General features: G+C 52.1%; 1 protein-coding gene across 1 annotated transcript in view; it reads right to left on the reverse strand.

Moving 5' to 3' along the window:
- Positions 1 to 15618, reverse strand: part of LOC100902084 (frequenin-1) — a 31228-nt gene extending 15610 nt beyond the window's left edge. Inside the window, exons 1-3 of the mRNA XM_029112571.1 lie at positions 15551 to 15618; positions 5312 to 5314; positions 3196 to 3206 (exon numbers count right to left, since the gene is read on the reverse strand). Of these exons, the coding sequence (XP_028968404.1) occupies positions 3196 to 3206; positions 5312 to 5314; positions 15551 to 15618 (82 nt within the window). The remainder of the gene's footprint in view (positions 1 to 3195; positions 3207 to 5311; positions 5315 to 15550) is intronic.
- Positions 15619 to 24058: the final 8440 nt, after the last annotated feature.

Here is a 24058-nt window from a genome sequence, read left to right on the forward strand (position 1 = left end):
CGGCAGGGCGTCAGATAATCCCCCACCCCCCTCACTCTAAATGGGGGGCCTATGGGGGCCGAAGAACAGTGCTGCCTGGATCAACATTCAGATAGGGCATGGGAAAGAACTTTTGGAACACGCCGGACTAGAGAATCGGAGAGCGACCGGGCGTTAGCCGGGAATTGGACGGAGAGACGACATCGACGTGAACTAATTGTGCGAGAGTCTTTTGGAATCTTTCCGAAAATAGATATCTCTTCTGAAAGAGTAACATGCTTCCCAGATGGGCTTAAGATGTTGCACCATTGTGATTTTCAAAACCTGGATGGAAGAACGTGGATCTAAACCACTTTGTCGGTGGTTTCGTCGAGGTAAGGGAAAGGAGATAAATCCGGTTGCTACGTCAAATGATAATTTCTGCGGGAATCGATGTCGGATGCGTCCGATCCATCTTGGAGACACAGATTCCCCGACGCGGTAGGAGAGCGCGGGAGAGAGGAGCTCGACACAGACTCAACCAATCCGGTTCTGTGGTATGTCTCTAGATATTCTACCTCGAGATCCGTACGCGAGTCCACACTTCCCGAGAATTCTCCGACACACTGCTCCGTGCCTCTCGTCTCACGAATGACTCCTAATAGTGATCGTCACCCTTTCCGTGGCGGTATTCATCGAACAAATTAGCGGTCGGGAATAGCTCCTAATAGTTTCGGGATCGCGCTCGGGCTCGGCTTGACGTTTTCCGATCTGAACAAGTTCTGCCCAGGAGCCTCTAGCACCTTTCGGTCGCTCCCACCCTATTTGGACCGCGTGAAATCACCGCTGTGCGGCTAGCGACCAAGCGTCCTTCTTTGCTCGCGGCGTCAGAGGCCACAAATGCCACAGTTGTATGTTCTCTGCTCGTAAAACTTCCACGTCGCAATCATCCGATAGCTGCAAACGACGCAATTCCCCCTTCTCGTGAAGAACATCCGGAAGGTGAATCGACAGGTGAGTCTCTCGGAGCGAGAGTTTACAGCTGCCCGAACGTGAACGTGCTATGAGTTTTTCCGTTCGGATCGCTCCCCGACGAGGACGCCACTCCTCATTATGATCATCGCAAAGGGAAACGAAATCAGGAGCGGTGCTTCCCCGACAATATGCAACGTAGCGCGGCCGGAGGAAAAATCGACGACCCACGGATTTTCCAGGAACTTCTGCGTAACTCAACGAATCAGGGAAAGGGAGCGTCCCTCCCGAAATACGCCTATCCGTTGAGGAAGTTGTTCCCACGGGACAACCGATCCCGGGACGCGATGACCGGGAAGCGACTTTCAGTAAACCTTGAAGCTCGCCGCGGCTCCGCAGCGTATCTGACAAGCTGTGTAAACATTGCTCATTCTCCAACAATGATTGAATATGCCCCCATCCGACGCACGATCGGTGTGGGATTCATGGGACCTCTAAACGATAATCTTCTCCCGGGCCTCGAGGAGCGTCTCTCTCACTCAAATAGACCTTGCCGCTGAGCTGGGGAGAGATTTCCCCCACGAGCACGCGTTGGTTGAGAGATTGACAGCCTAGTCTCAGATGGAGAGGCGCAACACTCTTCCGGCTCATGCAGTCGCGGGTATCGGGTCGTTGCTGAAGTGATTACTCCGGAACGCTTTCTACGTGACGGAGCTTATTCGCATCGGGAAGACGAAGCTCGTTGGCGTAATATACGCTGGTGAGCTTCTTTGATTCACAGAACACTTCCCTTCTCTCCGAGCGGAATTCCCTCAGCTGCACCGCAAGCCGCAAACTCCTTGCATTAGGCCCGCTTGTTCGGCGTGCTGAAAGGTTTTCAATGTTGCCCGGCCTACAGGTGACTCATAGCGTGTTCCACAGAGGCCTAGCCGGTAAAGTGTTTCACCATTCCAGGCATGTATTCGGTGTCAGACAGACACCAGGATTCGTTGGTATGCGGCAGGTCACGGCGCATGTGGACTAGAAGCACGTCAGCTACTTTGGAGGCGCGACGGCGGGCGTAGGTCTCTGTTCGAGAATTTTTGAAACTGTCTTTCGTCGAGCGCTCGGAGCAAGAAACTCACGCGATTGACCAGACGATCGATCTGTGTGACGAAGAACTCGTAATTGAGCTGCGTCGGCTAGAGACTCGAGGAGATGACGTGACGAAGGGAGGGAAGGGACCGCTCGCCTCCGCTTCCTCGTCACGATGATCTCCTCGATTGACTCAACCTGTGATAATCCGGAGATTTCCATCCGGAACGACTTGATGGGAGGAAGTGTGCTGCGAGGCATCGACGCGATGTCAGCAGCTTCATGAGGACCGCGTAGGCGGTAACGACGGCTTGATGCCGAGGCTCGGGATCCTCGATGGAGATCAAAAACGTTATGGGCCCCATTCCAGAAAGTATCCGCTGGACTCCTCTGAGCACTACCTACCACTACGATTCCATGACCTATCTACAGCCCGAATAGCGAAGATTCTCTTCGCCTCTGAAAAGATTTTTGAAGATTTGGGAATCCAGCTGAAAAATCCAGAGCATGGAATCGCTCCAACTACGAGCGAGAGAATCTGACCTCCTCGCACACATCGTTTAAACTAATCCGACAAACGCCGCGGAACTTGGGAAGCGCTCTCACTCGAAGGAATCCCGCTCGGATGACGCATCGTCCCTCGTCTGTCTCGTTCTAAGGCCGCTAGAGATATAAAGAGTTTGCGAAGCCGGGTCTAATTTAGATATATCAAAACAACTGCCAGGAAAGTTCCCTCTCTTTCCGGATCTCTCGCGGGTCTCGGAAATGCTCGCCCGGAGCGAGCTTACATCTGTCAGACTTGGACTTATTGTGTTTCGCATCGGCCTAATGAGACTTTCGTCTTACCCTTACATCCTATTTACCTGGGCCCGTGCCTGTTGGCTCGTCTGCTACCTGAGATCGCCTGCGCTCGATCTTGGACCGTGTATGTACATCGCTCTCTCAGAATGAGCATGACGCGGAATTCGTAACCCCCCCCCCCCAGTCTCTCCCACAATATCGAGGACGTAGAGGTATCCGACCAATTCGGAGCACCGAATGATTCTCGAGGCTGTGCGAGATCGGAAAAAAAACGGGATCGGTCTACGATATACCTAACGCGTCTCCCCGGTGTAGAGTATACACACATACGTCATCTGAGGCCACTGGAACAGCACAAGCTGCTGGTGTTCTGCTTTGCAGGAGGCGAACAACATACTGTCCTTGTATAACCCAAATGACTGGGCCGTCATTGCAAGGGATTCATTCTGGGAGGGGGGAGGGGCGGATACTCGCCGCAGTCTAGGGGGCACCCCGACGCTCTTCGGCATTGGAGAATTTTTCCCCTGAAGCCAGGCCGACCTCGAACACCTCGGATGATCAACTCGGTGAGTTTTCGATAGTCGATGAGACGACAAAGTTGTAGCGCGGCTGAAGCTGCTCTAGTCGGAGCCTCATCTCGATATTCTCCCCCCAACAGCGCCGACTGCGGTCTCTATCCGTGAAAAGTCGCCAATGCTGCGGATCGAAACCTCGTTCGGCGAGGGTTCCATTGGGAAGGTCCGTCTAGACTGCCGAACAGGATCAGCGGGTGCCTCCGTGCTGTCTCAAGTCAAACCTACAAGGGAATCCGGGATATCTACTTTTGAAACCTTATGGACAGTCGAACCTTTGAGTCTGAGTCTACCTTCGTCGCCGACCAACGACAATCGGGGAGAAAGAGCCGAAATCACGATGACGAACGTGTTGTATGCCCGTGGCGGTCCGAGTCGTGCCACTTCATGAGGTCAACTTTCCCCATCGTTCCCGATCAGCCTCTAGTTCACACTCGTCCCCTCGCTCTGTCTCGATTCTGCGGCTTTCGCGTGATGCGGTCTCAAAATAGAACAGCTGAGAGCAACGCCAGTCGAGCGGAGGCGAGAGTAGAGCGATTGCCGTCAGCCGAATCGGCATCTGCGATCTCGACTCCATTGCGGAAAATCTCCTCCGAGATAAGATACCTCGCTCGCGGATCCTCCGGCTAGGTCTCGATTGACAATATTCTGATGGAGCGAAAATCGACAATCAACGAGGGTTATCGCTCGTGACGGCGTTTCGGTCGTTCTTTCGTCGAGATGATGTCCTGTATTCAGCTCGATCCCTCGATCCTCCACTGCCAAGAATATACTCATCGGAAGAAAATGAAAACGGGATGAAAATGGAAGAAAGGGAAAAACTTGTCCAAGAACAGCGTGCCCGAGACTTTTATTTTCAAGACTCTCTCTGCCCGCTAGTCCGCGTCCCACGTTGAACACTCGGAATGGGGAACCTTCGACCGGCTCCGGTAGTATCACTTTTTCAAATTCCTGCGATGAAGCGAGAATTTTATGGTTGCGACCGGATTGAATCATGGTCTATGATTAGGTCAGACAGTCCATCGCAGCCCCTGGACATCATGAATCCGCTATTTCCTGATGCAAGGAATCGATCGCTCGATCTTTTTTACGGAAAGCCGCGATTGAGCGGGGAAACCAGAGGACCAACATTGATTTTCCCCTCAGTTCGTGGCGCGTCAGAGGTTTAGCGCCGGCGACCATCGGTCTATACGGTTAGGGACGAACGCGCCTCCGTGGCCGTATGTCAGCTATCCAGATCAATGATCCCATGGTGCATCCTCTGGAATGAGCACTACTGTGGTCTGTGGCGGCGGTGTTCCCGGGCTGGGGCTTGGGAGCCTCGCTGGAACTTCTTTCCGGAGTTTATGACCCAGTGAGGATCTCGTATGCCTGCCGCCAACTTTCGGGAAACACGTTCGAGTCGAATCTTCCCACGTCGAACCCTGATGATTGGTCATCGAGGGTGCGAGAAAAGGAGATATTCCTCATGATACTGTGCGCCTTTTTACGCAGGGAGAGAACAGGAGGAGGAACCAGCCCACAGAACTTCAGGGAGGCTCTCGAGCTCTTCCCCTCTGATGAAGTTCCTCCACCGAGCCGAGGAGGTACACCCTACGAGACGCCAGAGAATTTTTGCTTGCTTGGTATTTCGTGAGCGTGTCCGAGCAAATCCGGGAGGAAAAATTCCTATAAAAACTAGCGGACACACTCAGAAAGTTCCTGGTCCCCATGTCTCTGTGCTCCACTTTCCCGAATTCTCCGAGGTGCTTCGTCGTAATCTATGCTCCCCGCACGGACGTCCACCAAGGCTCCTTGAGAATGGCTGCTGGCGCTGCCCAAATGAAGGATTGCGCTAAAACTACGAGCCTTGAGCTCCATTCACTACAAGGTGTTTCTCCTTCCACGCGCGACTCTGGGACATGTCTCACAATCAGTGCGAAAAACTTCATAACAACCTGATGCCCTCTCGCGAACTACGGCGACGGCTGTTCCTAATGAGTTATTCGACGGAGGCAAACTTTCCGCCTCAGGAACGGGAACGCGGAAACGTCGGAAGTGTTGCAGAATTGCAACCTCTCGAACTGTCCACCATGTATGTATACTATGCGTTATTTGGCATCCGATCAATTACTCATTCAGTCATCCTCGCTTCTTATAGCCCACGGATTGAGCTCACCCAATCGGAAACTGGGACGCGGAGTCGAGCACGCACAAGAAGTGCGCGAAGGCGACCGTCCGTCGGTTTGCACAGGACCCACTTAATTCACGTGACTCGTCCATTAGGCTCGAGAAACAGTAGTGGCGAGGCGGAGCGACGGAGGGACAGAGAAAGTGGGACCCTTGCTCGCGTGCTTGCTCTACTGCCCGCTACAGCGGCCAGTCCAGGGCTCTTCTCCCGGTCGTCATCTTATTCGGTCTCGGTTTCCCCTCTCTTCGGAAGATTTTTTGTTCCCTGCTTAATTTCCGCCCGCCGTCGAGTCGTTCTCGCGGTCGCGTCTCCGGGAAAATTATGTCGCCTCGACTGAATAACAGAGTGCCTGACAGACAGACGGATGAACGGTCAGACTGACTCCGTGGCGAACCGACCAGCCGAGTGAGGCTACGGGTGAGTGAGACGTCCACCATTCCCCGGTCCACGACAAGACGTGACACCCGTTCTGAGTGAGAGATCAAGCAGGGAAAAAACTCAGAAAATTGGGGAGCACACAGAGGACACTTTTACACGAATTGTTTGAGGTCAGTCTCGACTCCGACTCGGCAGAACTCGAACCATCCGAAGTCTTGCACTGGCTCCCTGAAACCATATGCTTTCATATTTCGGGAGATGGGTCGAAGTATCCGAGCGTCAACGGTCTGGAAGAACCTGGATGAATGCGCACGTAGGTAGGCAGATATTTATATCTGGAGATACCGGCGGATGCGCCTCAGCGACCAGGCGTGGATTCGTCCCAAAACGCGGCCGTATTGTTGCCGGATGAACGAGCTGGGACAACTGGGAGCGAACGACCACGTTTGCGTAAATATTCCAGCGTGGTTATGCTCCGACACGTAGGGAGTTGGGTGGTTCATACTACATCATTCGTACGTAGTCCGAGCTCTGAGACGCCAAACTTCAAGCCTACAGTGCTCAGGCAAGAAATAAGGACCCATGTCGGCCCACGCTATCCCGCTCGCACCATTGGTTTTTTTTTTCACGACCGCGGGCAGCCTAGATTGGTATCGTTGGAATCCGCAGAGACGGCTTGGTGTCCTTCCAGTTCTTCGGGAAGTGAATCGCGCCGTCGGCGGCTATTTCTGCTTCCTAGAAGAATCACCACTCGCGGAAATTCCGCGAGGGGATAACGCCAGCCAGAAGACCGAGACGGGTTTCTGTGACGCAAGCGCTCATCCACCGATATGTTGATCCTGCTCATCTCAATTCGGAGATGGCTTCAAGCTCAAGTGCCACAGTGCACGGAAGAACGCTCCTCCAGGGTTCAAAGAACTAGTCTCGGAACTCCTGTCCGGAGCAAGCTCCGCCATTCGCATTCATCTAAATGAGCGGGAAACCCTGAGGGAACTGCGAACGTTTCATCAGCACCGATGGGTTAGGCTCGTGGCAATTCGTGAGTGTGTCGGAACAATTTAATTCCTTAAGAGTTCGTGTGCGCTTCCTGGATGGTTTCACAACGGTGAATTTTTCATTGCGTCTTGCCTCCAGCTTCACTCAGATCACTCCATTGGGAGCACTCATGGAAAATCACCTGCGTCATCCAGCCAAGATCACGCATTTATTCGACGGGGTACGGGTGACTACGCAACAACAATAACAAATGCGACGACAGGATCGACGTCACTGACGAGAACATCATCGACGGCTGCTGAAACAACATTGACCTGGACCAACAAGCAAGGCAACGACAATAACCTCAAGCAAGATGTCGAGCATCGAGATTTCCTTCCTCCATATCGGTTCTTTCTCTGATATTTTCGTCGAGCTCCGTCTCAGTCGCGAGCCTGTCGCGAATTGCCGCAAGCCATCTCAACTAGCGACAGGATGCTGAAAACATATTCTCTGCGGAAAGCAAGTCCTGGCATCGTGCTCGAGACGATGTCCGCGGACTCGTTAGAAGTAGTCGTGGAGTCATTTTGACCAGAATCGAATCGGCTCCCTCTCCCGTTGTTCTACCACTAACGGTAGAGACATAAGCAATGGGCTTCGCTCTAGAAAGACGAAGTGCTTGTTTGGGGAAGCGGTTTCCGAAGTTTGCACTGAGGCGTTCACGGAGCTATTCGATGCTCGAGTCCGGGCAACGATTCGGCAGAATCGGCGCTCTCTCGCGGATCGTTATTCCCATGGTCATGTTATCCTTGGGTGACATGATTCCTGCATATCTGCCCGGCATTGATTTTTTTCACTGAAAAAGCAGGATCTCGACGACTGACGGAAGAATATTCACCTCTTCCTCGAGGATGGCATTCAACGCAGCTCCCGAGATGTTTCGTGGAGAAATGGATGCCAGGAGAAGGTTTAGTCGTCGGAGGAGCGTCAGACGAATCAATGAACGAACCAAAAGCCATAGGAAAGCATTCGGCACTCCCTATTCTGTCAGGTATCTCCACCTGTGCGAGGAAGGATTCGACTTCTCTCACTGCGACCGACGATGCGACCGTTGGAGACGAAGTTCGAGAGGGCGGGAAACATCTTCTCGTTTTTCCCCTGCTCTACTGTCGTTTTTCTTTTATCACTCCACTCGCTGGATTGAATGTGACGTCTCCTGTCCATCTTTTTTTTCATTGAGGCTATACTTGCAACTCAATGCGAACTCTCACTGCAACTTCGGGAGGTTGGAGTTTCTTGCACTTCGAGCCCGAGAGTTTCTCTTAGTGGTTAGGCTTTTTGCGGAACCGGCGTTCCATATGAGCTGAGGAAGATTTCCATCACGATAATCGAGACATATCCCGGACGGTCAGCCGACATCCTGTAATCGGGAGCCATCGGTCGATTCCTGAAGTCGATTTGGCAGTTCTGAAGATCGATTTCGCTGATAGCCGTCATGTGCAACGACTGGATCGAATGGCAATTGTCTCCTCCAGTCGATGAGGCTTCAATCGAAGGCTGTTATCCCCGCCTGCTCGAGGCGCGCGACTCAGGAGGCCTTGTCGCCCCGAATGTTGATGGACTCGTCTTCCGAATTGAATTGTAATTCCTCGATCTGTCTGCGGGATCGATCGAGGTACACAAAAGTCCTCGGCCGGCTTGCGCTAGGATGGCCTCGCCGCTTTTCGCGAATCGTCATAAAGTGAATTCAAAGGGAACGAGCCCTCTTTTAGTAGCGAGGGAATTAACGATGTTGTACGACAGTCCAAGATTTGCCTGGCCATCGCTAGCTCCTCCGCTTCTGGATGACAGTAGCACCTGGATATATACACAGAATGAAGAAATTATCTGAAGCGAATTTCCAGCCGCTCGTAGCGTGGAAGGTTCATTTCCCCAACTCGAGCACTATAAACTTTCGTGTGTGTCTCCTCTTGGCTGCCCACAAGTCTCCGATACTTTTTCAGCTGCTTCATCTGCAGTATGGGGGAGTAAAGAAACTTTCAGAGGGAGGCGGCTCCTTGCCGCTCACTACGGGGCATAGACAGGGCCAACCTATTGCAAAAACCGAGAAGTTCGGAGGGAGACTCTCAACAGCTTCTTCTCCGAAGCGCTTTCTGTGCGCTAACAGCCGGGCAGAATGAATCTTCTCGATTACGATCGCATCGAGGCAAGGAAAGAGAACACCGTTATCCTCCTCGTCTCTCTCGTTTCTTTCGATTTTCCCGGAGTATGGCGAAGACAGAGTTCGGAATGAGTGACAGCGAGACCAATCAGGCTATGCTGTACAAAGGAATAGCTCTCTCAGTCCTCTAAAAACTGGCTTCGGAAGGATCGTGTGAAATAACCCGCCTCGTGGAAAGGAGGTGGTATGTTCGCAAAACTTCCTATCAATATGAAGTTTCCAAACGGATTCCGCGGTATCATTTGTCCGCGAATAAAGCGGCAGATGACCGCGAGGAGACCCACAGCTTGCTGGAGAAGCAGGTAATTTTATGCTCAAGCTTATTGATTGGCATTTCGCTCTATCTCATAGATGTACATATTTCTCTGAAACTCTCGCCAAGAGCCAGGAGAGAGTATCCCAACGAGGGAGCGAGACACTTCTCCAGTGGCCGCCTTCTGATTCAGATACTATCAACCAGGTAGATTTGAAAACATGAATCGCACACCTCTGACTCCGGGGGTTTTACTTTCGCCATGTAAGGTTTCGCAGAGCATCAGTCCTTGGAAGCATGTTGGACCCTCGCGCTCTTCAATCATCGTTCGCGCATCCTCGAATCGACAAGTATTGCAAATCGAGATTCATTTCCCTCCAAAAATCCGTCGATCGGCCGGAGCAGCCCGACTCTCTACCTCTCGAGGGGTCGGCCATGACCTCTGCTGTTTCGTATCGACCGATTTCGTCAGAGTCCCTGACATTTCAAAGTCGCGATGACCACCATCATACAGGTGACTTTTGGAGCGATTGATCTGAACGGCGCTAAGTCGCCGTCACTTGTTTCGCGCGCGAAGAAATCCTTGCTGGAACTCGACCCATCCGAGCTGGTATAGCTGACGCGAAACGATTCCCTGCTTGAAAGCCAAAGGAGACGAGTGGTTCTTCGTTCGCTCCCCGTAGCTGGCGCAGCCCAAGGACGGCCCAGGCAACAGAACGAATCATCGCGGAGCGCATCTCCGATATGGCCTGAGCGTCATGACGGTTGTCATCGTCATGACCACAACTAGCATTTGTGGCGACCGAATTCAGAAATCAAATTAGTAGGCCAACTCAGATTTGTGACCACTGAGCTAGACAGTATCTACCAGACGGCTTTAATAAGCTCTCTCCAGGATTCACCAACGCCCTCCGCCTGTTCCGTCTGAGCATACAACGCGGATCGCCTGAAAAGTTCGAGTGGTCTCTCCGGGCTTGGAGCCCGGAATAATAATTCCTCTTGCCCTCGTTGGCCTAACTCGATGATTCCACTTGCCCAGCGATGGCAGAAAAGGAAAAACATCCGGAAATCTTGACGGAGACGAGTAACCCCTGAACGAATCAGATCACGTTGGGGCAACCTTCGCAGAAGCATAGATCGTCGGATCGTCCTCGCGAGTGCAAGCGAACGAGCCGGAGATTTAGTTCATCCTATTTTCCAAGGATCGAGCTTCCAGAGGTGGCCAAGGACTCCGCTGGAAGCTCGAGACTAGGACCGGGGGGTCTATTCCGCTCGAACACTGGTGAGACGGACGAAGGGGATATCGATACTCGTCCAGCTAAGCAGGCTTAAACTTCATTCTCGACTCATTCTCGGGATTGCTGGGAGCTTTACTCTGCGGCGCTAAGTGTTCAATGCCAAACTTTGAGTAGAGAGATCACCATGGAAAACGGACTCAGCCTATTCCGCGCGTCAGTGCCCATTCCACCGGCATCATCACGCGGTCGACAGACTTGTTTCCTTGCGGAAGCCTTTCCAGCTCGGCATCGATTCCGTAGCGGAAAAATATAAAGGAGGGGAAACGAAGACACCCGCTCGAAAATGATTTCATATCGGTGATGTTTCCCACCGGAAAGCAACAAGACGGAGCTCGATGTCTATTGACAGAAATAAGAGCACGCATGATGATGGAGCGCCTTCAAAAGCACGTTTGATACGTGCGATACTTTGTCTTTTGTTCCGTCCGTAGACAGAGAGAGAAGGCGGCGTCGAGGGCGAGAAACGATGAGCTGGGAGACGGAGAAAAGCGTATCGCTATTCTCTTAGCGTCAAAATGACGATCGAGATCGATATTGTGTTGTTCCTCGATGACGACGCTTGTTCTTGACGAACGGAATCGAAGGGGAGAAGATGAAGCCGTTTGTATTCGTTCCTCGGAGGACCTCGGTCGTAGTACCTATCGGCCGGAATGGCCGGCTATGGAATCTGCACCTAGTCGCACCTCAGTCTGTGTTCGAGACAAGGGAGCAAGACGTGTGGGTAACCATTGATGCGGAAGCTCTGCTCTTCGACCCTGGGAGTAATGAGGCAGTCCAGCGCGCGCACCGAGAGGGGTTAATTGAATATGGACACGCTACTGTTCGAGAATACAAGTGAAAACGGAATCATACCGAATTTTCCCCTCAGATCCCCACAGACTCGAATACATTCGGATCAGAGTCGACTGGAGCGGGAACCGCCTGCCCTCGCTACGCCGTAAGGGATCAGATGCTGGTTCTCCTTCCGCGTGATTCCTCATCTACACCCAAGGTGCATGAACTGGTTCCCATCATCCCTTCTTCGAAGAGAAATTATTCGAATCTGATTTTCCGTAGAATACCTGGCATGATGGGAATCTCTTTCGGATTCACTCGCAGTGTGAGTCGTGTCGCAAAAGGGACCTCTCGAGGTTGACTCGGAGGACTTCGACATACTTCGAATTACAATATGTAGAAGATGCTCCGCTATCGGCGAGGAGGCGTCATCCGATCTACTAACTAAGCTCAGTCTCCGATTCCGAGGCTCTTCCTCGGTGTCATAGCGCGATAGGTTCGTACTTTGCTCGGAGCGAAGCATCTGCGAATCTGCGAGGAGACCTAATGCTCCTGAGCAGAGTTTTTGCGCAGGAATCCGAAATACCGTCCCTCTCCCTAATGTTCATCCTTGGCGGGATGTCATGTACCGTAAGTCCAGACGCTCTCCTAAGACTTCCGAGTCCGAGGACGTTCCTTCGCGCTCGTGCCTTGGACACGGCGAGCATCTTCGTGATTCTCCACGTTCCCGAAATTCCGAACCTTTGGATACGGGATGTCTTTTTCGGAGGCAGACGTCAAGTCAATCTCTGAATGCGTACACTTTCAGAAGAATACCGGATTCCCGAACGTTTTTGAGCTATGCTCGGAAAGCTGTTCGGGGAAACTGTTCCTCGCAAATCGGTTCATCTGAGTGAGTGCTTATAAAAATCATGTTGGAGAAAGATAGGATCGCAGAGCTCCTCACCAGCTGTCCGAGGATTTTTCTCCCGCAGACAGACACGTCCGAGGTTCTGCAGTCACATCAGTACTCTACATCTCCCCGAGAAAAAACGAACGATTAGGCGACGGCGGTGCGAATATTCAACATCCCGGATGGTCCGAAACCATTGCTCTCGGAACAATCAAGCGCTGTCCAGGTCGTAGCGGAATGAGATGGTTCATCGAGCGATCTGTGAGAACACCTGCACCAGGATTCCTCATCCAACACACGGGACGCACTTTATCTGAGCGGGCGGAACCGTCAGTGTGAATGAGGGCGGGCTCGGCTCCCGACACGGAAGCACGAAGAGACGAGTTCCACAGCTGAGTTGCGGATTTTCAGCCTTGGACAACAGCAAAGTTTCTTTGCGCTCAACTAGAGGAAGCAGATTACGCATCGCGTGACTGGATTGTACGGTAGAAAAAAGAACTACGCAGCTGTCGTTACTTTTCATGTGGTCGGTAGTAACGTGTAACTGACGGACGCACGTCTTGGCTTCCGCTGACCAGAGAAAGAGATAGGGCACCGTGGGCTATATTGCATCGCGGCCGACGGCTGGCTGCGGTCGGTTGGCTGACGAGCTGTCCTTTTGGTGTCACGGTTGATTTCTTCTCGGGTAAATATGACTTGCAACGTTCGCGCGTGTAGCATGAAAACTTCGCCGTTCGTTACTTAATCTCCAGCCGAACAGAGTCCTCGCACATGCTGCATGATATTAACTAGAGAAACCTTAATATTGGCTTCCTGGACTGTTGCCTCGAGACTTTTGCGGTGACTTATGGCCTCGCCACTCGCCTGCTCCCTCTCGGCTTTTGCCCGCCTGTTCGTGAATTTCCATATTGCTGCAGTAGACGATTGTATTGCGGCGTATTCATCTTTCGAAAGCGGGGCCGGAGGAAATTTCAGAGTTTCGGAACTGAAATTACCTCTGCCCGACGAACGTAGTCTACGTCGCAAAAAGCTTCCACTGTTGCTCAAAGATCAGATTTACGAAATTCGCGGGAATTCGTGCCGAGTCCTCTTTGCCTCCTCTTCGGCGAGACTTGCTCCGAGAACAGAACGTCTCGCGGCTCTGAACATCAGATACATCCCGCAGCTCCGTGTAACGATTGCGAGCAGAAGAGGCTTATTAGAGCAGATATCCAACGGCGCGGGGTACACTTATGCTGGCTACGCGACGCAGATCCAGGGGCTGAGCCTGCACGTAAGCGCGTGCCTCTCTCTCCCGCACGAGCTTTTCACACCGCACTTCAACATCGCGTGAGGTTCCACAATTAGTAGGTCGAGATGTTCCTCTGATTTTGGCGGGGGCATTGTAAAACAGAATTTCGATCAATTTAGTCGGTAGGAAGAAGCGCTCCGTCGAGGCCGGCCATGATGTTGGTAGTTTTCTCCGGTTCGCTTTCTCCCTCGGTCTTCCCGTCCGGGCCCCAGTTCACAAGTTTTCCCTTCGGTTACCTCATGCGAGCCGGGTTTTTTCTGAGCTGAAGGATGCAATTTTCTTCAAAGTAGCGTGAACACAAACCCGCTGCCTCGCCGAGGGTTTTGGTTAGTCTATTTTCGGAAATTGAGTTGGTCCTCACGACCGACGAAGCGAGTCTTGCGAAGCAGGGCGCGCTTCTCACTTAGAGCTTGGGGACGTCGCCATAGCTGTGAGGTAAAGCGTTTCGGAGATTTGTTACCGTCATTGTTGGCGTCGAGCCCGCGACGGCGCGCCGTTCTCCCTGCGGTTCAGTGTAGCCACCGTGCGATATTGCATGAGCCCGCGCTAAATTGAAATATCGCAATAGTTCATCGCGACTCGGGAGTCGGGAGAGATGCGTGGATTGGCTCAGGCGGCGAATCGATGACCGAAGGGGAACTACGAGCGACGAACCAAAGGAGGTGACATGGGCCCTGTTGGGCTCGTTTCAGTCTGCTCGAGCCTTCCGAATAATTAAGCAGCAAGCTCCCTTCACACCGTCATATTTTACGCGGATTCACTTTTGACGCTCATTACCTGCTTCGGGACATTTCGCCGCCAGACCGGTCACTCCACTGGAACTATGCGAATACCTGGGACTATTCCTCCGGCCGCGAGCGCTCTCGATTCCCGAGTGTTCCCTTCTCTTCCCAAGTCTCAGTGGAATCGATCGCAAAAAGGTAATCGTAAGATGCTCCTCGCTAGTTGCGCCACTACGCCTAACATGTCTGATAATGAGTAAATGACTGATTGGGAGTTGATTGCTGAACGAGCGGGTCAAAACTTTTATTTGAATCGCATTCTCCTGTCGCAATCGGAATCTCAACAGATGATTTGTCGGACTGTAATTACCGGGCCAAAATAGACGCAATCGATACGGTGTTAGCATTGACATTGGCCATCGTATCGAATAAACTCCGCTTGGCCAGTGCTCTCCTCAGGCCGGGGCGCTGGTAGATATTTATCTGGGAGCGCTGCGCCGGAGGGAAAATAATGGAGAAAGTGTTACAAGCGAGAATTCTTCATCTTATCGATTGCATCCAGTGCACTAATTATGAATTCGCTACCGACACAATCACGAAGCTTTCATCTCAAACTCGGGGCGTCGTCTTCCGAGCAATCGTGCGTTCAAAACTCGTGGAGTAAGCTACGTGCGTATGTCCAGGCTTACTTATGGCTCATGGGGAACCCTCCCCATGGACAACCATACAAGTTCCGGGAGAAAATGACGGGGCTTTCTTGATGAGCTTTGTCGACAGCTCGGGAATTGCCGGCGATTGGTGCCGGTGAGACCGCTCTTGTTAGAGCGGCTGCTTGCGTCTCAACGTGGAGCCTCGCGTTCTCAATAGAATATCCTGTCGAATTCGGAGCTCTTCACATAGAAGAGTCCGAGTTCGCGAGACTTGCGGTGTAGAATGTTCCCCTCACCCGAATTTTCCAATGCGGGGAATTTCCCATACGGGAAAATCCCTTCATCAGATAATTGCCATCCGCTATCTTTCGTGAATGGAACGTTCCCAGAAATTCGCACGAGTTCCGCATTGGACATTTTTTTAGGACACCCGTCAGTTCGACACGATGATGAAAGATAGATGAGCTCGTCTCATGGATTTACCTACTTAATCTATCGGAGGCCGAGGAGAACTTCCCCACGATTTTCTGAAGTAGAAAAAGTTTGAACTCACAGTAAGTGTCGTTCACGAGCTCCTTGATGACCTCCTTTTTGAGTTTAGAGTTCTTCTTGCCCATCTTGCCTCGGCACCAGCCGCACCAAACTCGAACGAACTTAGCCAAGTTTACACCTGACGTGCTGCCGAACAGGGGAAAAATCCGAACGCGTTTGGAATACGCGGATTTTGCGTCGATCTGACTCCGCGACCTATGCGCAGTCTAAAGATCGCGAACGATGATACGTAGTCCGCTCCTGGAACTCGTGTATACTCCAACTGGTGCCGCCACTACCGCCGAAGCCAGTCGTCAGCACTTCGATTCGCTCTACGGCTGTGTGCAAAGCGCGCTAACTCTTCGAGGGCCGCTCTTGGAGAACTTCCTCAGTGTCTTATAGGCCCGTTGGATAGGGGGCGCTCGGGACCACGTGTTGGGCGAGGGCTCCCTTCGACGGAGGAGAGCGCTTGCTTTCGGGAAACAGGTGGATAACAAGTTTCAACAATGGAGATTGTTCAGATCGCGAATTTCCCTGAAAAGAGTGTTCCTTTGACGCCCTGCTGATACATCGAGGGTCCTCATCTTGCATTATCAATTTTTGGTGCCGCGAATCCTTCCTTGTCTAGCGCATGCTCCTGTTCTAGGGCAAATATGCGCGGATTTGCAACGGGGCATTCCGCTCCGCGATCGCGATGAGCAAAAGTGAACCGAATATTATCTCTACTAGTGGTGCACCCCAATCTGCAACTCTTATGCCCCTGCAAACCTGTCCTGGGCGCCGCGCAACAATTCGTGGATCATTCTTCAACCTGATGACGGAAGTTCGGATGCGATCTGACTGAGCGGTTGCGCTACCTCTTCTAGGGAAGATTCGTCGGTTCATCCAGATCGGAGTTTGTGGTGCCTTCTACTATTGTGGTACTTATAGAGAGAATACGGTAGTCCACGATCTATACAAGCGAACTTCCCCGGGGATAAAAACGGATACTCCCGAAAATGAATATCTAATAATCCATTCCATCCTACGTTGTGCTTATCGGATGATGCAGCCGTCGAGGGGGACGCGCCGGGAGGAATGTCGAAGGAAAAAACGGGAATGACTAGACAGGGACCCTTATTGAGGAAATGCGGCCTAAAGGAGCGATTCGCCCTCGGTTCAGTGTGAGGACTAAGTATGTGAATCTGATGGTCCGCGGAGGACCATCTACATCTTCTCGGGCCGTGTACGTTCCTGAATTCAGTTCCTTTTGCTTGTCACAATTTATTTTGAAAACGTCCCCTTCCCCCCAAGAGGGGAGACGCAAATGAACTCGAGTTCCGGGGCAAGTTCGAAGACGATTCGGGGAGCGGGCGAGCTTTTCTGAGCAGATCGAAAACGGTCAGCGAATCGGGTTCGCCTGGATCTTACAGGAATCCTTTTGAATGCTGAATTCATCATTCAGCCTTGGTCCGATATACCCGGGAGAAGCAGGCCCGCCTTTGGGAGGGGAAGAATTGTGCACATTCGGAATTTCGATTTGATTGTTTTTATCATGCGGAAAATGCTTGACGGTCCTCGATTTGGGACTTTTCTGGTTCCCTCTTCCCAATTTTCTTAGGAATCATGCTCCGAATATGAATTCAGATGAGGATGACAGCCTCAGAAATCTCCCCGAATGGAATGGCTCTAGCAAAAACCGCTCCGCAGGAACTCCCGGGTCGGGCCTCGTTCGTGGCAGAGCTCAGTCATTGTTTACTCGGAAACGATAAGTGACCAGTGGAAAAAGGGAGGCTCGCGATCCTTACGCGACAAGTACGCTTTCTTCTGCATGGTCTGCGTAAGATTGACGGAGGCTTGGGTGATATGGCAGGGCAGGGAGCTCCCGACGATGAATATGTAGTTTTATTTTTTGTAGCTAGATCTTCATCTTCGCCCAATGCCCCGTCGACGGCCGAGTCGTTGCATCCTCAAGAATCGAAAAAAGAACACTCACTTACCCTTCTTGCACCCGACCGGCGATGACCGAGATCCCTGTAATTCCCACAGCATCGTTCCCGAATCGTGTCCAACTGCATTCATCGTAGATGCGGATATCAAAACATCTTCATGTAGCTGCCATTCGTTCAAACACGCGGCTTCTCTTATCGAGTCTCCGCTGTGACCTGAAAACTCAGCAGCAAGCTGTGCCCTCCGCATGAGATTTGTCCCCGATTTGAACTCCCGCCCATTCCAACATGTCGCGCAGAGTCTCAGATGCAGTTGACGTTTTCATTCGTCACATTGCAGGAATTGCTCGATTCCCCGAAATTTTTGTTGGACAGAAGGGACACCGGAAGAAAGAGCTCTGTCGTTGAAGGCGGACCCGCGTGAAATTACTTCCAGATCGAAAAAAAAGGGGAGCAACCCTTGCTGGTGATGTTGACCGAGATCTTCACGAAACTCGAAACAGCCGCGGGGAAGCGGGAGAGCGCATTCGGAAAATGATTCGGATGGAGGAATAATAAAATTCGCCGGCGTCCGAGCTATCAAGATTCCAATCACAAAAGTTGGCGGGCTTCGACGACGAGGAAGGCCAGCGCGAAGGTGTTGCTCCCGCACAAATATCCCTTTTCCCTCCATCACGCGCTCGCTCCCAGGCTACCTTTAACTGCAATAGCTGGCTGAGGAAAAGGTCGGTGTAAGGAAGCTGGGCAGGCAGGCAGGCAGGCAGGCAGGCAGGCAGGCGGGCGGGCAGGCTGGCTGGCTGGCTGGCTGGCTGGCTGGCGACGGAAAGTGAAGGCGGAGAAATAACACGGAGAAGGTTATTCTCCGTCCCAGAAGGTGTGTGACTTCGAGTCCGAGTTTGATCGAATGCCACGCATCGGCTACCGCGAACACTTGCTGCTAGTCCGAGCGTTATTAATCTCCCTCGTTCTCTTCCCGTTCCGCCCGTTCGGTCGATCAGCGACTTGTTCGGTCTATACCTCCGCGTAAACTTCGGCGAATTTCTATCGGGAGATTCTCGCAGACTTTTGTCGGGGATCCGCGTGTATGAGGACGAGAAACTCAGCGCGGCAGGGTCCAAAGACCGATCGGCCCGGGGATAAGCTCAAGTATAAATGGATAAATACTCCCACCGAGAGAGCTTCGAGAGGAAAGACGGAACTTTAAGCTTCATTGCTCTTGATTTTTTCGCCTCGAGATTTACTCGCGGTCGTTCGGACTTCCGGGACCGTTCTCGACGCGATCTCAAAGAGCTCCACTGAATGACCCTGATGGATTCCTTGAGCGTCGATCGACGTGTTTTCTCTCGCGCTCCAATCAACTCAACCGAGTCGTTCATGTGACCCAATGTCAAGCGGTGTTGTGCCTTCGCTGTGACTCCAAGAAAAAGTATCGTGCAACATTTTGTGAAGCGTTGAATTCACGCCCCGCCTTCGCCTGCATTATTCATTTTGGTCACATCTGCGACGCATTGGAAATTCATCTGGATATGATGAAGCGTTCCTGGCTCCGACGTCTGCGGAGTTTGCTATGAATTTGTAAAGAATCGGAGGCCGTCCGTCATCTCGGTCAGTGTTGACAGGGCGATGGGCAGTGCATAAATGATTTCGCAGCCACTTCAATTTCACGCCGATCGAGCTCGACCTTAGCTTAGCTCGTCCTGGACGAGTAGCATCTGAATCGAGTCTCTCGGAACAATCTCGTCGGTCTCGGCACCGGAAAAAGCGAGGGACTCACGTCCTCCTTCCGGAATCGGTCCGAGAGGAGGCGTCACCATTTGAACTGCTCGAGTTGGTTGGCGGAAGGGGAACGGTGCTCTCGCACCGTTGAACGAAGCCAGTTTATGAACGTATCTGCGCGGAAACGGAGCAGGATGCCCCCACTCAACTCGACTCAGCACCAGACGACCGAGAGAGGAACTGAAAACTTCGATTGCGTGTTAGCATAACGGTTCGAGCGAGGTGCATGCTCAACAGTCGAGATTACACCGTGAGGACAGGTTTCGCGCGGGCAAATGCAGATCGATCTGCGCGCAGGCCGCTCGGTATGCGGGTTGGCTGGCTGTTCGTAGTTGGGATTGGATTTTGGAGGCTGGGAGGAGGACATGGATACGCCCACGCTCATCTTCGCGTGAAGCTGCTATCTACCTTTCCTCTGTGGTCCTTGTTTTTCCTCCAGCTCCTTCCCTAGATCCGGATTTCCGACTGAGGATTGCATTAATTCATGCACAGACCCATCGTTGATCAGAAGCCACCGCGAGCGGTGTTCGGAAGCCGAGTTTGCCGAGCGGCCATCGTTTGACCGCCATGAATAGGTCCCGGAACGGAGGCTGTCGATTCGATCAATTACGAGTTTCCAATCAGTTTTCCTTTTATAGATGACGTGTAGCTCGCTCAGACCTGTGCATTCTGGATTCGGCAGAATCTTCCTCCAATCTATTCCCTGCAGCGAGTAGCGCTTCTTCCGCCTTCGATAATAATCTGCCCCAACTGACATGGGAGGTGAACGTTTCGCTGTCCGGATGTCTATTCTGGGCTGGAGCTGTCACTCTGTAGAGCATCGCAAGCAAAGAAACAAACGGCTCGCCTGCCGTCCTGCAAAAATCTAGTTCCGACGCCCACGCAAGAGGTTTTTGGCCTCGGGAGTGTCGAGGAGGTGAAAACCCGTCCAGCCGATTTCGATCAAAGGACGAGCACCTAGGTCTCTGGCCCAATCTACAGGACTGCGCAGGTTATGGACGGGAGTCCTGACCTCCTGTCTAGCGCTGGTAGCCTTCTCACCAGAGTTGCGGGTCCCCCCTGGAATCGGGAACGGGAATCCCGCGATCCGGACTCCGAGAGTAGATTGACCGCGGGCGATCCGCTCGACGACCGGCACCGCTTTCGATCGGAAGCCATTGCGGGTCCGATTTTGATTACACCGGGAAGTCTTTCGGGAATGCTATGCCGCAGCTCAGATTCTTGATGCATGCGAGAGGGAAAGGAAACTGGGTAAGTTGGCGAAAAAAACATCGTAGAGCTCGGAGTTCTTGTCCGGTTCAGAGTCCCGCATTGGTGGCGTGCCAAGAAACTCCGGGTCGTGCTCGCGAAGTCGCAGCCGATTGCAGGCGCAAAGCAAGCAACATCAATCTATGCCATGCTCGAGAAGTCGTCTAGTGTTCCTCTGACATCTGCATAAGAAACGACCAGCAACATTGACAGTGCCGTTCCGCTGCAGAATAAGCGCAACGCTGATCTACAGGTGGTTGTTCGCGGATGCAAGCTCGGAATTCAAGACATCTCCGACGCGATATGACGCGAGAATCTCAAACTTTGACGCAGTCGACCGCTCCGGGATATTGAGGCACAATTTCCGTCACGCTTACCCATGCTGGATCCCGGAGACTGACGCGTGAACATGGAAGTGAAGTGGAGTCGCGAAGATTTTGTGAGATGATCGAGATGCTCGCAATATTCGAGTCATCTTCCTCACATTCCAAAGAAGGAGGGAGGGAATCTCTGCCCCTCCCGTCTTCTCTGAGACGAAGCATATGCATATTCATGATTGGGAGTCGCTCCATGGCACTTCCGTCAGAATTCGGATGAGAGAATGTCTCTACGCAACCAAATTTGCGGTATCCGCCGCCGAGTGTGCCTCAGTGCACGACGCGTAGCGGCAGTCTGTCCGGCTGGGGTTGAAGAGACTTCTGGAAAAGGCCACGGGGAACAAAGTCCGACCTCGACTTGGGATGTCTATTCGACCGATGTTTCGAATGAATTCCGAACCGGGCGTGCTCTTGGGTGACCCACGTGCCGATCGGCTTAGTTCCATGACGCAGCTCATACTCCGCGGAAAGCGGCTGCACCAAAATTAAAAATATAGAATATCTTGAAATCATGCCCCGATTTATTGATTGATTGTTGGATTGTTCGGGACCCAAGCTACAATCTACTGATGGATCGCGTTGGTGGATTCGGCGCCATCGGACCATTTCATTCGATCAGCTTTCCCGAAATCGACGAGCAGTGTTGTTCAATTCCAGTGGGGAAGAGATTGAATTCCGCGAGCGGACCCGGTATTGGTGCGGCCGATTCCCCGGGAGCTCTGGCGGAGTCTCGATGCTCCAGGAAACAAATCTGAAAGAGCTGTTTCGCTGTGAGTTCCCGCGAGATATGCTGAGCTTTATAGCCTCGGACCAACGGGATGAGCACATAAGATGATAGTCGTTGTGCGGAGATTGAACTTTCGAGTATGAATGATGCCTTCCAGGGAATCGATATCGAAGTTGAACGTCAACCTCGAGGGGAACGGCGGGGAACACGCAGTCGCCCTCGACGCAATCCAAGTCGAGTCTCCTGCGCGATGATGACGTAGAGTGAACGCATCCTAATGCTGCGGCGGATTGAGTGAGACCGAATAAAACTTTTGCTACTTTACTTTCCCGACGACGATGCATGACCTCGGAGCCAATCGCGAGCCGAACCAGACTCAATCTATGTGGGAACGGAAGCAGGAAGGAAGAGCTGACGTGAGGCACTTGGATTCTGCCGAACACTTGGGCCTTCATGGGACTGAAAATCTCCTTCTGTTCGGTGCTCCTCCGATTCTCGAATAAATCCTCCGACTCAATCCAGGCTCTCAAATTTCCACTGACGTCCGAGCTGGCTCTACACATGGGCGAAATTTCCGGCCAAAAGAGTGACGATAGACGGTATCTATGTGCGTTGCGTGATGCATAATTCAGGAGTCGATTGTTCGGGTAACCAGAAACGATGGTGCCACGTAGCCCCTAAATCTCAGAGTCAGTGTCCAACGAAAGAGGAACCGCCGAACGTATATATCTCGTGTTTTATCCACAGGAAAATATGTATGAGGAGGAGCCAGAAAACGATGCATGAAGCATGCAGCCCATCTCTGGGGCTCCGTAGCCGTGCTCTTTCTCCAATTCATGGAGGGCAAAAGATTTACGACCACAAACTCCTCGAAATCAATGTCCTGCCGACGACCTTGGCTTGTCTCGATTCCGTTGCTGAGGAATTATTTTGTGGCTGTCCTCGTCGTCGACGTCGATCGATGCCGTTTTCGTATTCAAAGAGGAACTCAGCGCAGAGGCATCGATGGTGAAGTATCCAAGTTGCTCGGATGAAGTCTTTGGACAAGAGACGCGGCTGCCGAGTCCCGTTACTCTTGTCAGTTTTTGGATGTATATAGGTTGTCGATATCTAGATTCGACGCTTGTGTATTCGTTACCATGTAAATGGCTGCTCGATCCTTTGGGAAACGATAGCGGAGAACGCGGGCCCCGATTCGGGAGAACTCCTGTCCACGCTCAGGAGGATACATAGCTTCGATGATATCGCATTTTTCTCACCTTACGTCTTGTGTTCTTGACAATGTAATCTTGAAAGACGTAGGAACGCGCAAAAATCCTTCGAGTGGGTACTCCCCGAAACAGCGAGATTCAGATGAAAGGAAGAGGAGACTTCTCCTTCCAGAGTTCTACCCATAAGCCTCACCTTCAAAACGAGAAGATCGGATGACCCCAACTCAGAATCACCCGACGTACGGGAAAGATCTCGGGACCCGCTCATCAGGGGAACTCGAGACCTCCTCGTAAGGAACAATATCAAGCGAGGCCTTCCGAACTCATGATTCTAAATTCACGAGGTCGGGAAACGGAGTGTGGGAATAGTCGCGAAATGCGAGGGCACCGGATAGCTTGTACGGCAGCCGTATATGGGGAATTAGGGCGGAGCCGCAATTATACTTCTACCGAACTCATCGACTAGGGCTCTCTCGCGCTGTGACGACATCCATGCGTCGGAACTCTGATGTTGGCAGGTCTACGAATCTGCAGCTCTCGCAGATTGTAAAGAGTTGAGCAACTTCTGCACGGCGAAGTTCAGCGTCTTTGATTTGCGGACCTGCTCGGTTGCCGAGCGACGCCGAGTCTTTCCGCATCATTGGCTCGCGCGTACATGGAGAATATTCCTTTACGTCGGTGGTCCCCACCATGCGGATCCCCGTTGCCTCCCAACTCCAGGAGGAATATAAAGCCACGGCTCCCTTCTCGATGTGAGCAGGAGAAAAGAAAAATCTGCTCCTGAAACTGATCTTTAGTGGGCTCCAATTCATGCCTTATTCCTGTAAGGCTCCGCACTCGGATTCCGCCTTTTGAGTAATTCAATGGAGTATTTGGGATCACCATACTCAAGAATCCTCGAGAAATCGAGTCTCCGCACCGATCCTGGTAGCGAAAATCCTTAATTTTCCAAAGGTATTCAATGGCCTCGATAATTTTGCACACCTCGAACGCTCCCTACTGAGTTGCTGTTGGGGGGAGCCTGAATTATTCAACTCCCTGGAACTGCCGAGACTCAGCCAGCCGCGGCGAGCTCCCTCACCGTCGGAGTTTCCTTCACTCAGCAGAATTCTATAATACTGTATATATGTATTCTCATAGAATGGCACGGTCCAATTACCCGCATTCTAATAGAAGGGCACCAATACGAGAGTTTGAAGAATGGAGCGGCATGCAACAATAGTCCGGCATGCTCCGGTGATACGGCAAGGTGATTTAAA

This window comes from Galendromus occidentalis, unplaced genomic scaffold (genome assembly GCF_000255335.2).
Source record: "Galendromus occidentalis unplaced genomic scaffold, Mocc_1.1 scf7180000077515, whole genome shotgun sequence".
NCBI classification, from domain to species: domain Eukaryota; kingdom Metazoa; phylum Arthropoda; class Arachnida; order Mesostigmata; family Phytoseiidae; genus Galendromus; species Galendromus occidentalis.